Below are 16,276 nucleotides of genomic sequence, written 5' to 3' on the forward strand. Positions count from 1 at the left end.
CTACTTGCCCCCCCTTCCTGCCCCCTGCAGGTACCAGAAGAAAACATCAACGCCGTCATCGGCGCCCTGAAAGTCAGCCAAGCAGAGAAGCATTAGGAGGGCCTCTTCCACTCCTCCCTGTCTGCCCCCCCAGGCCTGGGCCAGGCCCCTCCCCCGAAGATTCTTCTCACAGTATTTCTCACGGACTGGAAAATCGGCCCCGGGGGCCCCCAAGACAGGGCCTCAGGGAGACACCCCCTGATTGCTCACCCTGCCGGGCCTGGGGCCCAAGCCAAGGCCTCCCCATGCCCTCCTGCCTTCCTGGAGCCCCCAGACCCTCCAGAGAACCCCCCCTCCCCCCAGCTGCTCCTCCTCCCCACCACCCCTACTCCAGAAAATGATGTCTGAGGCCCAGGGAGTTTGCGAGCCGACCGGCCTTCCCCTCTGGCCTGGCCCACGGCGGGGGGCGGGGGGCAGATGCCGAAGGAAGCAGGCCCCTCCTACGAGACGATGGGGTTCTGACTCTCGCGTCATCCTGGGGAGCCGGCCGAGCGGAGCCGAGTTCACGGAGACCGGGGAGACCCCCGTGAGGACCTGAGGCTGGATGTTGTGGCCGCTGGTCTCCCGTTCCGTCAGCTCCGGGCTGGTTCCCGCAGAGTGGAGGCCAGTGGGCGGCCCTCGGGTCACGCGCTGGGGAGGCTCCGACAAGCAGGGGTGGGGCCCTGATCTGGGGAGGACCCAGGCCACCCAGAATTTCACCTGCCATCCGCAGGGCCCGCGCCCCGACTCCCAGCAAGACTGCCAAGGGGGCCCTGTCCACACCCTCCCCGCCATAAGCACTCACTCCTGGGGGCGGTTCCCAGGAGACCCACCAGCCTGGGGCACGAGCTCCTGTCCCCGCTGCTTTCCCTGGACCCTCCTTGGGCAGGCGGAGCCTTGGTTTCCCCGAAGCGGGGGGCATCCCCAGCATTTTGGACCTGGGGTTTCTTGGGTCACCCCCACTCCCCAGCAGTTGACTAGACCAGCACAGGGCTCCCCGTTATCCTGCCCCCTCCCCTGCCCCACTTTTGGGGGGATGTGGAAGGCCTCTGCCCCCAACTCACCTGCCTGCCCGCCCCTCAGCTGGGGCCTGTGGCATTCATGAGTACTTGACCTGGGGGGGCAGCTTATCTGAGCCTTAATAGAGAAAACCATACAGTACGTTTTAGTTTCTTATTTAATGTATTCGCGCCCAGGCTGTGGTCGGCGGCAGTTTCAGGGGACAGGGGACGACGCCTGCTGAGTTCTGTTGGGGGACCCAGAGGCTCAGGGTCCTTTGGCCGACGCCCTGTGGCTCCAGGGACAAGCGTGGGAGTCTGTAGGCGTCACAGAGGTATTAGCCCTTTCTCTGGAGCAGGGAGCCGGCAGAGGTGTGTGGCGAGGTTGGGGTTCCCGCGGGGTGCCCAGAGGCCACGGGGCAGGGGACAGCCAGGTGGCAGGCCGACCAGGGCGAATGGGGGTGAGCCCCAAGGCGGCCCCTCCCTCCCTGGTGCTCCTTCTCAGGCGACAGCTGCCTTGCGCTGTCCCTGAGAGGCTCAGAGGAGAAAGGAGGGTCTCTCTGGTGAAGGGCTTGTGTGAGCCCCACTGCCCTGTTCTCCCAGCGTCGGGGGACCCTCTGAGCCTGGGACGCCCACCAGATCCTTAAAGATGCTCGGGGCCCAAGCACTGATGAGGAACCCACTTTTTTTTTTTTTTTTTTAAGTTCATTCATGTTGCACAAAACTCTTAAAACAACCAAAACGTGTCCATCTGTTTGCTGGCTCCAAAACGGGGTGGGGGGTGGCCGAGCGGGCAGGAAAGCACCTGAGACCCCGAGTCCCCTTTCTCTCCTCGGAAGGCCTTGATTCTCCGTGGCGCGCCTCTCCAGACTCCTTCCCCGTCGGGTCTCCTGATGATGTCACTCCTCCACGCTCCCCCCCCCACCCCCACCCCGCCGAGCAAATGTGTCGGCCCCGTGACCCCGGAAACGTGTGCTCCCCAGGCCCCCCCCCCCCCAGGACGTATCTATTGTACACACTTATAAATACCTGTGTTTTATGTTGATATAGATATATACTGTAAATAGCATATATACTTGAGCAATATATATGTTAATATATACTGTGTGAGCACACACGCGTGTGTGCACAGTACGTGGATCACAGACCCCGCTGTGTGTGCACGTGTGTGGGCGTGGGGGCCTCCTCCCGCCGCGTCTGCCGTGCACGCGGGCACGTTTTGAGCCACCATATATTTTTAATTCAAGTATATAGGCAATACATTATTCGAGAAGCCCTGACTTGAGAGGGAAAAAAAAAACCAGCAGCCTAGGAGCGGAGCCCCAAGACTCCCTCCCCCAGTCTCCCTTGAAAGCTGGATTCAGCCCCTGCCTGCACCCCCGTTTCCATGGTCAAGGTCCCCCGGGCACCCTTGTTTTATCTGGGGGACGGTGGTATGGAGGGAGGAGTGTTGGAATTTCTCGCTCTTGAGCAGAAAGGCCCTGTGACCGTTGCTCTTTGCCCAAAGACCTGGGCAGGTAGGTGGTCCCGCCCTGCTTTCCAGCCTGGGCCCCCCTCCCCTCCCCTCCCGTCCCCTCCCCTTCCTCCTGGCTGACTGCTTACCTGGTCCTTTTCACCGGCAAGCTGACAAACTTCGGCTTCTTTTCTCAGGCTTCTTCCTGGACACTGGCCCCGTCTAGTCAACAAAAGGACCGAGGCCCTTGACCTTGTGTCCGGGGGGGCTGGGGCGAGGGTTGGCGGCCATCTGGGCCTGGGCCCCGAGCTGCCGTCTGGATCTTCTCGTTCCCTGGGCTCCCCTCTTGCTGTGCCCGTGACGAGCATAGTCAGGGATTTGGTCTCCATGGCAGTTTGGGAGGGAAGAGTGACCCACGTTTGCTGGGTGCGGGGGGCTCTCCAGCCCCACCAGAGTGGCCTGAGGGATGTGCCATCGGGGCGGAGGGTATCTTGGCTCTGGCCGGTGGGGCACATGGCAGGGGCAGGAAAACGGGGCTCCTGAGTGAGGCTGCCGAAAGGTAGGGGTGAGTGGTGGCCCCAACCTGCCTCCTGGGCTCCAGATGTGCATGTCTTTGCCTCTGTGCCACTCCGCGGTAAGAAAAGCTTGCACCAGCTTAAGGCCACCCTCACCCCTCACCTGCCCCATCCCTGCACACTAAAGAGAGGAGGTGGGGAGACGGGAGGCTCGACCACCCCCTTCTCCCTCACCCCCGGTTACAAAAATCTCTGTGGCTCAACCCTCAGCATGGGCTCCTCTGGTTTCCAAGAAACGCCTTCCTCCCTCTGCACCCCTTCCTCCGTGGTGGGCTCCAGAGCCCAGGGCACACATCCAAGCTGGAGAGGTGTGCAGACTTCCCCTCCCCAGGATTTGGGGGGTCCAGAGCGTCCCGAGCACCAGCATCCTCCCCCTGCCACCCACCCCAGGCCACAGGCCCCTGGTGGGCAGGAAAGGAGCCAGGTGACCCAGAGCTGCCCGCCATGGCCTCCCCCATCAGACAGCGTGGCCCTGGTGACCAGCGTGGTGTCCAGAAGAAGATGCGTGGTCTGGCGAAGCTTGTCCCCTGTGAGATGATAGAGGACGGCAGAGAAGGTTATGGGTTGATGGGTAGGGTGAGGCCCCTATCCCGAGCCAAGGGCACCATTTGCCTAATAGTCAAAGATGAGGCTGTTAGAGGAGTCTTGTGGCCACCCTAGGCTGCCTTTGTGGGCCTCTGGACTGGACTTGGGGACAACTTGGGTTCCCAGCCAGGGTTAAGAGGGACCTTGAGGACCTCTCAAATGATAGCCAAGCACTCCTGTGCTCTGTGACCTAGAAATGTTTGGTACCACTTCCTGAGTGAACACTGAGTAGGGGGTAGGAAGAAACCCCCCAATATGTCCATGCCCCCCTGTGAGCCAGGAGCAGCCCGTCACGGCTGTCACAGACGCTGGGAAATGGACCTGTTGTGTGGCTGGCTTGGTGAGCAGAGCTTGAGGGGCAAGGATAACGGAGTCTCCCCCCTCAACCCCAAAGACCAGAGCTTTGGCTTCTCAGGTTTCCCAGACGCTATGCTGAGGGAGGGGCTGGGCCTGGAGGGGGCGGTAGCCCTCCCTACAAAGAGGCCGCCAGAGGGGAGCCAACCAAGATGGCCGCTCGGTGGTCAACCCAGCAGAGGGCGGGCTTGGGAAGAGAGGCCCGGGTGGAGGGCAGTTGACTCCTACGCTAGCTAGTCCCTTTTCCTGTATCTCAGAGCCCATCCCAGCTCTTTTTCTTTCTTTCATTGTCAAAGTAGAGGTAACAAAAGGGCAAACTTAACTGTCTCTTACTCCTTAGACCCTGGGGAGAAAGCCACAGGGTGGGCCGTGGCCTTCAGCTTTGACATCCACGACCTCCTATGAAGCCTGCTCTCTTGAGAAGGCGAAGGCAAGGCGGGAGCTGTTGGCTGAGGCAGCCTGCCATCCCTGGGGCCGATGGTGCCAGGAGTGGCCCGGGTCAGAGGGAGAAAGAAGCCTGTGGCCTGGACCGCGGCATCCGTGGTGGGGAGGGCGTTTGAGGCTCTCGGAACAAGGTGGGGAAAGGCTGGGAGGACAGTGTCGTGAGTTCGGCCGCGTGTGTGTGTACATACACGTGGGAGTGTGCACGTGTCCTACACATCGGTGTGTGTGCAAAGCCCACATCCGAGCCAAGGGCCTGGCTCGTTCAGTATTTTGAGGCCTCAAGGGCATTCTTACCGGGGGCTGCCTGTAGAGTTGATAGGGTGTGGGGGACAGGGATGTCCCCAGCAGGGGCTCTGCTGTGCCCCACAGACGCCTGGCGGCCCACACAGCCCATGCAGCCAGCCCCAAGGGGCTAGACCTGCCGGGCCAGCTCTTCAGGAGCGCCCAGCCCTGAAGACAGTATTCACGGGGAGACGGGTAGGGTGCCGGTGCCCCTTGCCTACCGGGGGCTCGTCTGCAAAGAGCGTCCAGTGAAGTCGGGGACCAGGGTGGGGAGTGTGGTTGGTGGTGGATGAAAAACGGGCCAAATTCGTGTCCCAAGACCGAGGTCAAGCCCAGTGCATTTTCCCATCCTCTGCCTCAGTTTACCTATTCAGAAAATGGTCCAGGGAGAACTGAGCAGGGTTGGCTCCAAAACTGGGCGGGGTGGAGGTGGGGAGAGGGCAGGGGGCTGACAACAAACAAAATCCCAAGTCCTTCTCTTGCTCTATGCCAAAATTATTTCCGTTATCCTGAGATGGGGGTGAGTGGATGTTGGGTGCATGATGGGGCTCCGAGGGGCCTCTGCCCTGCCCAGGGCCTCGCCTCGGGGGGTCCGGCCCTCACCTGGCAATGCCCCGGGTCACCAGCAGCAGCAGTGGCACTTAGATCTGTCCCGGGGCCTGGGCGAGGGGGGAGCACCGGGTGACCCTACGCCCCGGGGGCCCTCACGCTTACTCTTTTTTCTTGAAGAAACACAAAACCCTCGAGATTCATGTACTGTATGACGGAGAGAAAAAAAGTACCTAATGTTCCCCCCCAAAAAAGACAGTATATTTTGTACTTTGTAAAGTGTTAATTAAAATGGACAAAAAAACGGGTGGTGGCTGACGGCTGTGTGATTTGGGGCTGACCCGGGACCACGTCTATCTTTCCCTTCTCTGCCACGGTCGGGAGCGGGGGTGGGTGGAGGACAGGCCGGGGGTGCTGGGAGGAGGGAGAACAAGGCTTCCAGCCCAACACCCAGAGTCTGAGAGAGGAAACGTGCCCCAGAGCGAGAGGGGCCGAATTAGTTGCCTGGTGCTGCGTAACGAGTGGCCCCCAAACTTAGCAGCTTGGAAAATGACTGTTTGCGCCTGGCGGTTTCTGTGGGTTAGGAATCCGGGAACAGTCTGAGCAGTTCTGGCCCAGAGCCCCTCGCGAGGCTGCAGTTGTCTGAAGTCTTGGCCGAGGGACCCGAGGATCTGCTTCCAAGGCGGTTTGTTCACACAGCCTGCAGGTTGGGCCCGGCTACTGGCAGGAAGCCTCTTCCTCTCCGCGTGGGCCCCCCCTCGGGGTTGCTCGAGTCTCCTCGCGGTAGGGTGCCTGGCCTCCCCCAGAGCAAGGGATTCGAGGGCCAAGGGAGAAGCCAGAATGGTTTTTTTCTTCCCAGGCCTCAGAATTCACACACCACCGCCGAGCGCCATGCCGTCGTCATACAGCCCGGCTCGGATGGGACACAGGCCGAGGCCGCTCAGGGGTGTGAGAGCCGGCAGGTCGGGGGCTCGGGGGCCATCCTGGAGACGGGCCACTACACCCTCCATTCCTTCCCAGACCTCTGGCAGAGGTGGGGCCGGGGGGTGGGGGGCGGGGGGCGTCATGGAGGACAGGGCTTCTTCCCCAAGCCTGGAGCCCTGCTGTGGACGTCACACCCCCGGGAAGGGTTGCTCGGACAAGATACCCTGGAGGCAAGAGGGAGGGCACCTGCCCAGCGCCCCTCCCATGAGCCTCTGTGTCTGGCTCCTTGCTGCCTTGGTAGGTGGGCATCGGGGCTGCCTGGGCACAGAAGAGATCCTGGAATCGATCTCTGGCATTTTCCGTGGAAGGCAGGTGTGAGCAGGGCGGGGCTGAAGGCCCAGGTCTGCGCTTGGCCCCACCCACCGACCCCCACACCCACCCCACCTCACCCCTGCCCCTGGAGATGGACGGGCGTGGCGCAGGGGGGCTGGAGCACTCTTACCACCCTGAGCTCCAGAAAGTTCTGCTGCCCTGAAGGCTTTTCCCTCTGGGGTCTGCAGGCCGAGTGCCCTCTCAGGCCTTCAGATGACGCATCAGAGCCAGGACATCCACGGGGACCCAACTGCCCAGTGCTGGGAGGGTCAGGAACGAGGGGACGGAAGCGGAGAGCCTGGCACAGAAGACGACTGTGGAGAGGGCCTGGCGTGTGGCTGACGCAATCCGACCAGCCAGGCAGACAGACCAAGCCCAACCGAGGGCATCCCTTACAAGTGCCGCGGTCGCGGTGTCCAAGACGGAGGTAGTCACCGGGTCGGAATCTGGGGTGGGAGGCTCCAAACCACTCGACGGACCCTGCCCAGCACCATCACTTCCTGCCCCTGACCACCACCGGGGGGACCCCCGGTATGACCGTGGCCTTCTGGGACACTCCCCCTCTGTAAACCGGCGGGTGCTTTAAGATCCGTAGTTCAGGGAGGACAGATTTCTGTCCTTCACCGCTGGGGCGACACGGTACGTGGCCCCACCATGAGTTTGGGGAAGGAAGGTGACAAAGCATTTTCAATTTGTCTCTCAAGTTTATGGGAAACCTTTGCTGTAAAGCTTAAGAACTGGTTCTCCACAGAGAAGAGGAGGTACGCATGAGCCCGGGAGGGGTCCCGGGGCCGCTCCCCCGGATGCAACCTGGCTGGTTCCTGCAGCCTCTGGCCACACACAGCAAGGACTCCTGCTTAAAGAAGTGACCGTTCCACGTTTTTTTTTTTTTAAGACTATTTTTGCAGCGCCTGGGTCAGCTGAGCGTCCGACTCTTGATCTTGGCTCAGGTCAGGATCCCAGGGTCGGGCTCCATGCTGGGCTTGGAGCCTGCTCGGGATTCTTTCTCTCTCCCTCTGCCCCTCTCCCCCACTCTCTTTCCAAGCCGTTTATTTTTGAGAGAGAGAGACAGAGACAGAGCGTGAGTGGTGGAGGGGCAGAGAGAGAGGGAGACAGAGAATCCGAAGCAGGTTCCAGGCTCTGAGCTGTCAGCACAGAGCCTGATGTGGGTCTTGAACTCACAAACCACAAGATCATGACCTGAGCCGAAGCTGGACGCTTAACCGACGGAGCCACACAGGCGCCCCCATAAAGATTTTATTTTTAAGCAATCTCTATACCCAATGTGGAGCTAGAACCTACAACCCAAAGATCGAAAATCTCCCGCTCCAAACCAGCCAGGCACCCCAACCATTCTACTTTAGACCGCAAAGCGCCCCACATCGCTAGCCCCCTTCCCCTGCTTTTTCTCCACAGCCCGCATAACCGTCTTACCGTATTTTCCATTTTGCCTGTTTACGGTGTTCCGCCTCCTAGAAGTCAGCTTCATGACACCTGCTCGCGGGGCTCTTGGCCCCAAGTGACCCAGTGTGCTACACGAGCCTGGCATACAGGGGCTGACAGGAAGTATTTGTTGAGTGAATGGACAAAAGGAAGGGGGTGCAGCCACTGAGCTCCCCGGGCTGTGGCACGATTATCAATTATTTCAGATTTCGTCATTTTCTCCCAACTGAACTGTGGGAGGACACCCTGTTCAGAAAAATTGCCTTCAGGCAGGACTGTCCCCTAAAGTTATTTGTCACTGGCTTCTAGCTGTCTCTTTGTCCAAAGTCCGGCTTTTGAAAGCTAATCTCTAACTGACCAGGTAAAGTAAAAATAAAAGACTTCTTCAGTGCTCAAAAATAAAAAGGCAGAAAATAGGCTTTATTGCAAAAGAGAGTTCTGAAAGAAGTTTTAAGCAAGAGGACAGGTTATGTTACTCCTCAAATGTTTTCCACACTTTCTGAGCCTCTTCCCCGGGGCCGGCCCTCCAGCCAGGCTTCCGCGGGGCGTGTTCAGTGCCCCAAGAATCGGGCCTCGCTCTTCCTCCTGCGGGGGCTCCTCGGCTTTCCCCAGCCAGGCGGGGAGAATGTTTAGGAGGCTCCTGATGGCCGTGGGCCGTGCGTGCCGCCCGGGGCCCACCGGTACTCGCAAGGGACTGCAGCTCGTGTCCCAGCACGGGCCGGCCGCGGGGCAGCAGAGCCGGGTGACTGGCCGAAGCCACAGCCCGACTCCCTCGGTCAGGCCGGGGCTCGCGCTGGGGTCCACGCGCCAACCGTGAGCTCGGCCGTGGTCAGAGGGTCACAGAAGCCCTCCCGGGGCCCAGATCCCCCTTTACGATCAAACATGCCGTGGAGCTAAGCTTTCCTCGGACCCGCCTCTCCGGCCAGAGATGACCCCGGGAGCCGTCGTGTGTTCCCCGGAAAGAGCAGAGACGTGTGGATTACCCTTGCCCTGCCAGGGCCGCGCAGCCTGGTGAACGTGGCAGGTCTCACCCGCAGCCAGAGGGACTGAATCGTGGGACTTCTTCCAGTACGCTCCTGCTAAGGGCACCGGGAGATCGTGTCACCCTTCACAAAGGGCCCCGATCCCCTCTGACCCCCTGCTGAGCAGTCCAAGTGGCTCTGAGGCCGGGTCCGGGCTCAAGCCGGTCAGGAAGCAGCATCAGATGAACGACTTGGCCAGAGTCACCATGTGATCCACACCACACGCCACATCCACGGGCTCCCCGGGCATCGTCACCTGCAAAAGAGGACCCAACACACCGTGAGAGGACGGGGCCGGCTGGGAGGTGGACGGGCTTGGAGGAGGCCCAACCTGGGCCTGACCCCTGGCTCTGCCTCTTGGTAGGTGACTTACCCTCCCGGAGCCTCGGCTCCCTACCCTGCAAATGGGGGTGCTTCTACCTAGCCGGCAGGCGTGTTAAGACGAATAAACGCGATCACCGTGGAAAGAGCCATCCCGACGTCCCACCCGGCCGGTGGCAGACGTGACTCTTCATGCCCACCCTTCGGAGAGGCTGCTAGAACATGCCTACTCCCCCAGGTATGACTCTGCCACAGGTCAACACCTGCTCTCACGCCAGGTGCTTGCTGGCCATCCCTAGGGGTCACCACCACGGGTCACTGGGGCAGCTCAAGAAACCCCTTCTCCTGCAGCCAGGGTCTGCTTTGGGAAGGAGGCTCCCGGGCCGGCGTCTTCCCCTGAGTTAGCCGCCAGCCTCAGTCCCAGGTCGGCCGTTTCCCAGATGACAGGCACCCTCGAGGGGCGTCCCCCGTGTCTCAGACGGTGCCAGAGGCCTCACCGGCAGTCCCATCGGCACTGCCCACCTGCGCTGACATGTCACCGCACGCAGTCCAACCGGCGAGGTGACCTCAGGCTGCTGTGGAGGCTCTGGCCTGCTCGCCTTCAAAAGACCTCTCACGGGGGGCGCCTGGGCGGCTCAGTCGGGTAAGCGCCCGACTCAGGATTTCGGCTCAGGTCATGATCGCGTGGTTCGTGAGCTCGAGCCCCGCGTCGGGCTCTGTGCTGACAGCCAGGAGCCCGGAGCCTGCTTGGGATTCTCTCTCTCTCTCTCTCTCTCTCTGCCCCTCCCGTGCTTGTACTGTGTCGGTCTCTCTCAGGATAAGTAAATAAACTTAGAAAAGAATTTTAAAAATAAAATAAAATGACTCTCCTTGTCCTACAGGCCTTGGAAGTGACCACCCCAGCCAGCTCCGGGTGGGCCCACAACTCAAGGATTGGCACGTCCCCACAGCCAAGCCCGTTCTCCAGAGGAGGGGCGCTTTTCTTCCTCCTGTGACAATATTATCATCATTATTTTCAAGAGGTGAGCCACTCTCGTGGCTCCCCCATAGAATGACATTCGGTGAAAAAGAACGAAAAGGCATTAGATACCTTTTTTCCCCCGATTTTATTTGTAAGTAATCGCTACGCCCAGTGTGGGGCTTGAACTCACAACCCTGAACTCAAGAGTCGCACGCTCTTCCTACTGAACCAGCCAGGCACCCTGGTGTTAAATACCTTTTGGAAGTTTATCAAATGTTCATTTATTTTGAGAGGGAGGGAGAGAGAGCGAGCGAGCATGTGCACGTGGGGGAGGGGCGGAGAGAGAGGATCCCAAGCAGGCTCCACACTGTCAGCAAAGAGCCTGACGCGGGACTCGAACTCACAGACTGCGAGATCACGACCTGAGCCGAAATCAAGAGTCGGATGCCTCACGGCCTGAGCCCCCCAGGCGCCCCCTAAATATGTCTCAGTCCCACCCTGTCAGCATCTGCCCCTTTATTCCCACCTTCCCTCGGAACTGGATTTTTAACTGCTTCCATGGCCTTCCAGACAGGATGCTGCTGCCTCCGACCCGATCCAAATGCTGCCACCCTCCCCCGGTGGCAAGCGCTCCGCCAGGCAGCGTGACAGCTGGAAAGGGGGTCCGTAGCAGCCCGTGGAGTTTGCTGAGCATAAGAGGGGGAAAGGGCTCCCCCAGATGGCCTGGCCTAAAAGCCCAGAGGCAGCGGAGCCCGCTGCCTTCCGTGTGGGCTGGCAAGCCCATTAGGGGCTCCTGGCCGGCAGGCAAATGGTGCGAGTGACTGAGTCCTGCTCCCTGCCCCTCCCTCCCCAAACAAACGTCTCCGGCGACACCCATCACAGAAATCACTGAGCACACCGAGCAGCGCCCCCGGCTCATCGCAAAGGCACAGAGGTGCAGAAAGCGGGCCAGGCTGACCACAGGGGCAGAAGAAAACAGGTTGCCTCTGGGGTGACTGGGCCCAGACGAACTCCTAGCAACCTCCCTGGGCCATTAGAGCGCATTTTGTTGACCTTTCCTGGGGAGGGTGCCGCCCTGCCCTCGGCACTAATGTGTCCCCAGGCTGCGGCACGCAAGCACCTGTGTTCTTGCTCCCCGAGCGCTCTGGCCATTAGGGCCCCCGAGCAGAGTAAACCACCTGGCCCTGGTCTACCGGCTCGGAGGCCGGTCGGGGCTAGGGCTGGCCTCTGAGCCCCTTCTGGGGAGCAGCGGGGTTCCTGTGGTTCCCGCTCCCCCTGGCACGTGGGGGCTCAGTCTCTCATGGTCTCTGAACAGCGTCCGAGAGGAGATTGCCCCCGGCCGTGTGTTCTGTGTCTTCAACGAGGTTAAAGTTCCTAGTCTAAATCACTTTATGCTCACGACAGAATTACTGCAAAGGGAAACAGTTCCAAAAACTGAACCTACATCTGACCTGAAGGACTCTTAAAGGTTTGAGCAGAATCCTTCAGGAACATTCCTCTTCACGACGACAAGATGGTAAGACAAACATCCACGGGACAAAGGCAGGGGACTCAGAGGGAACACGGAGCTGGGCTCCCGGCTGCTCCCCGACTTGGCTGCGTCTGCCAGGTCGTTTGTGGCACCAAGAGGTCAGCTCCCCCAGACACCATCCTGGGGCCCAGGGCCCATCTGCCAGCCTGTGCGCCCCAACCCAACCCGGTCCTGACCCGAGGGGCACAGGGCGAGGGGCGGCGCTGCCTGCACACAGAGCCCCAAGTTCGGGACGCAGCCCCTGCTTCTGAGTGGCCATGAGACGGGGCAGCCCCCTCGACCCCTGAAGTCAGTGAGCCCGGCTGCAGGCTGGTGGGGGGTGGGGGGGGCTTCAGGGGGTCCTGAGGCCGAGGGAGAACAGCAAGGTGCCCAGCACGCCGGAGAGCTGTCCCCTCAGGCAGGCAGCGATGCTGGCCTGGAAGGCCACACTGCCGGGTGGGTGGGGCGCGCGCCCCAGGGGCCTGTTCCCACGCCCACGGTGCTGCCATACAGGTCGGAGGGTCCCGTAAAGACCTGGACGGTGAGTCCCCGCCTCTCCCCACCGCCGGGGACCTCCAGCTCCAGCCCCGGGCCCTCCCAGAGGGCGGCACGGAGAAGAGACCACGTCTCCAAGTCAGACACATCGGAGTCTGAATCTGGGCCCTGCTGCTTCCTGGATGAGCGGCCCTGAAGACGTCACTGACCCTCCCTGAGCTCTGAGTGTCAGTGGGCGGCAGGAAAACCTCCTGGAAAGCTTCCGGAAGGAGAGGGTTTTGAATCGGGTGGCTCTGTGGTCACTCCCTGGGCCTTCGCACTGTCGGGGAAGGCCAGGCTCTGGGAGCCTAACAGCAACAGACTCAGTGCCATTGTAGGAGCTACAAATAAGGCTTTACTGGTTTTCCTCCCTTCTTGGAATGCTTTTTTTTTTTTTTTTAATATGTTTATTTATTTTGAAAGAGAGAGCACGAGCAGGGGAGGGGCAGAGAGAGGGAGACAGAGAATCCCAAGCAGGTTCCGTGCTGTCGACACAGAGCCCGATGCAGGGCTCGATCTCACGAACCATGAGATCATGACCTGAGCTGAAATCAAGAGTCAGACGCTTAACCGACGGAGCCACCCAGACGCCCCCACCTTCTTGGAATACTTTTAAAATGATAGAACAGTCCCCCCCCCCACCCCCGAAGATTAGTAAGAAAACACAGTTTTTAAAATAAAAGTCGCCTGTAATTTAAAAGACAGTGAATGCTGGGGTGCCTGGCTGACTGTACAGAGCCTGCTTGGGATTCTCTGTCTCTCCTCTCTGCCCTTTCCTCGCGCACACACACACACACACACACTCTCTCAAAAATAAGTAAACATTAAAAAAAAAAAAAAAAAGCGAGTGCAACTGAACAGACTAGAGTGAGGTCCGACTGCCAATAAGAGGCTGATCTGATCTTGAAGGAATCCAGCCCCGCTGACCCCAAACCTGTTCCTGCCACGGCCCTCCCCAGAGCCCAGCCCGACACAGAGCACGGGAGGGGCCAGGCCCCCAGCACCACCCTCCACAGTGCTCTCCTTCGCCGGCCCCCCCAAACCTGCAAACACGCAGGGCTCGGAACACGTGCCAGGGGAGGACGACGGTCTGGCAGCCATCAGGGGGACAGCCCGGGGCGTCCCCTCCCCAACCACGTGGGTGCCCCACTTGCTGAGTAGGGAGTCCGCGGAGGTGGCTCCGGTCTGAACAGCAGGTGGCCCCAGGCCCCGGAAGCCTGCCGATTCCAGCTCCCCAACGGATGCCAGAGCCCAGCCATTTTTCGCTGGTACAGCGATCAGATTTGCAGTCTTATCTCATGGCTGACCATCACTCCGATGCGGAGGACAGGAGGGCGGGTGGGGAGTCATGCCGGTCAGTCATCCAACACCCAGCTGCTCTACCGCGTCCCCAGCTTCCCCTCGGAGTGAAGGCAAGCGGGGCCTCTACCTTATCGATGCTCGCATCACCTGGCCTGCCACCCGCTGGCCACAACCGGCTGTCCACTCCTCCCACATCACGGGAATCCCAGGCTCAGGTGAACAGGCGCGTGAGCAGTGGGCAGCCTGCAGACAGCTCTGGTGCACAACCATTTGTTCCCAACCAACATCAAGCCTCAATCCTGCCCTGTGTTCTTAGAGACTGCATACATGGTTTTTATAAAGGGGTCAGGGCCCGCCGAGGTCACAGGGGGCCAGGACAGCGGGCAGCCAAGGGAAAGAGCCCCTAAAATGCTCAAGTGCCTCCAAACATTTTGCAGGGGGATTTGGATGGGCAAATCCTCATTATTTGATTTAAGTTATAAATTCCTTTTGCATTTTTACATGTCGTTTCAAAAAATGCTTTACACAATTTCAAAATGTATTTTTTTTTTAATTTTTAAAAAATGCTTATTTTTGAGAGAGAGAAAGCATGAGCAGAAGAGGGGCAGAGAGAGAGAATCTTAAGCAGGTTCCACACCCACTGTGGAGCCCGACATGGGGCTCGATCCCATGACCCTGGGATCATGACCTGAGCTGAAATCAAGAGTCGGACGCTCAGCTGACTGAGCCACCCGGGCGCCCCTCACAACACATGATTAAAATCCAACGTTCACAGAAAATACTTTAAGCCGAGCACGCGCGCGCGCGCACACACACACACACACACACACACACACACACACACACGTGCATACACACACGCTTTCTATGCAGAGCCTGCTGACTGTTTCCAGAAGGGAACATAAGAAACCAGTGCCAGCGGCTGCCTCCGTTATAAGAGATTGGGGGGGGGGGGGGGTCTCATATTTATAATACCTCTTGCAGCACGTACGTTTGTGCTGTTCTCAAAAATACCAACAGCTTTTTTGGTTTTCAGGAGAACTCAGTAAACAACACTGAGATAAACTACAATTTAAGAGAGAACCTTTCTCCCCTTTAATTTTGAAACGAGCCTTTTTTGTGTAATTGCATCCTCCCCCTAAGAAAAACTTATTTTTTTCACTCTGCCGGCTGTGGTTAAGGCACTCTGACTATGAAACAGCCCGCTTTCCTCCGAATTCGCTGTCAAACTTTCCTCTGCACAGGCCTCTGGGGACAGCCCCTGGCACAGCACCTTCTTCGTCTCGAATCTCCCCCTCGCGGCGGGGGGGGCCGGCCTGCGCCCACTTCTCTCCCAGGCACTGGCGCGTCATCTCCCCGCTCCGCGTGCCCACGGCCAGCCTCCCACGAGGCTTCTCCCAGGGCACCGCGGGACTGGAAGCCTCGGCCGGGCGGGCCACTCACTCGACGGGCCCCAGGACGGAGCCGAGGGCAACGAGAAGCTGGAGCCGGGCGCCCGCTCGGGCTCCTCACCACGGCGCGGCCTCCCCTGAAGCCACGGGGCGGTGGGGAGCGGGTCCCCGCACCACCACCCGGGGGGGGGGGGGGGCTCCCTGTGGGTGTGGCCTGAGCCCACCCATGCAGCCTTACCCTCCACGGGAAATACTGGTCTTCCAGGCGACCGATGCCCAGGCACCCTCGGATGTTCTTGCCCCACACAAACAGCTCTCCTCTGTCTGCAAAGAAAGGAAAACGGTAGCTCGGTTGGGGCCAGGCCAAGGGCAAGTCTCCAACAGGGGGAAGGGTCATGAGAACAGGCTTTCTAGGCACCCACAGGGCCCGACGTGAAATCTCAATTTCTCCCAGGCGTTCACGCTTTCCTCTGAAGGGAACAGTTTACCCGCCACCAGAACACGGCCAAGCCCAGACCCGCGCTGTGTCCGTCACGTGGGAGGCTGGCACACGCGTGGGGCTCTGGCCACAAGCCCACTCTTAGGCACACCCCGCCTCAAATCTCGAAAGCTGAGCACCCTCAATCCCCGGTCATGCCCTGGCGGAGTGAGGAGTAGGGCGATGTATTCCTTGCCTGGGTTTCTCTCTCTCTCAGGAGCATCTGGTCGAGAGCTACAAAGTGACCAGAGCCTCTCTGGGCCAGGTCTTCGTCTGTGTGCTGGGAGCTGGGACACAGCAGTGACCGAACACACACACAGTCCCTGTCCTCATGGGGCTGGAGCTAGACACAAACAAATGAGCAGAACTCACTGTAAAAATGCAGGTTTACAAACTGTAAAATGTGCCATGAAGGAGGACAGACAGGGTGCCGTGGAGGACGGCTGGGAGACAGAACCCAGAGGGGAGCTCTGGGAATGCCAACCTGCCCGACGGAGCCCCAGCCCTAGCAGGGCACCGCCCAGAGCCCAGCGCTCGCTTTAGACTTCCGTACACACCAGTTTGGGGTGCTCTGTGACACAGAGAAAAGGCTTTGGTCACGGGGACTAGAAGAAAGGCCGCGGAGAAGCCGGGACGACAATAATCTGGTCTGATTAAATAAAGAATCCTTTTGTTCCGAGCTGGCAGATCCCCCTGATCCGACCATCCTCCTTGGTCCTCCGCCCTCAGATGCGATGTGTTCAACAGACCCAGTCAGTCT

At 59.7% G+C, this 16,276-nt stretch overlaps 2 protein-coding genes across 2 annotated transcripts in view; one reads left to right on the forward strand and one right to left on the reverse strand.

Moving 5' to 3' along the window:
• The window catches only part of CASTOR2 (cytosolic arginine sensor for mTORC1 subunit 2), a 58,398-nt gene extending 52,832 nt beyond the window's left edge, over positions 1–5,566 (forward strand). The window contains exon 9 of the mRNA XM_030300791.1: positions 31–5,566. Within this exon, the coding sequence (XP_030156651.1) occupies positions 31–96 (66 nt within the window). The 3' untranslated portion in view covers positions 97–5,566. The remainder of the gene's footprint in view (positions 1–30) is intronic.
• A 2,830-nt stretch (positions 5,567–8,396) lies between these two features.
• The window catches only part of RCC1L (RCC1 like), a 33,850-nt gene continuing 25,970 nt past the window's right edge, over positions 8,397–16,276 (reverse strand). The window contains exons 10-11 of the mRNA XM_030300294.1: positions 15,277–15,362; positions 8,397–9,275 (exon numbers count right to left, since the gene is read on the reverse strand). Of these exons, the coding sequence (XP_030156154.1) occupies positions 9,198–9,275; positions 15,277–15,362 (164 nt within the window). The 3' untranslated portion in view covers positions 8,397–9,197. The remainder of the gene's footprint in view (positions 9,276–15,276; positions 15,363–16,276) is intronic.

The sequence above is a fragment of the Lynx canadensis genome, chromosome E3 (assembly GCF_007474595.2).
Source record: "Lynx canadensis isolate LIC74 chromosome E3, mLynCan4.pri.v2, whole genome shotgun sequence".
In the NCBI taxonomy this organism is placed as follows: domain Eukaryota; kingdom Metazoa; phylum Chordata; class Mammalia; order Carnivora; family Felidae; genus Lynx; species Lynx canadensis.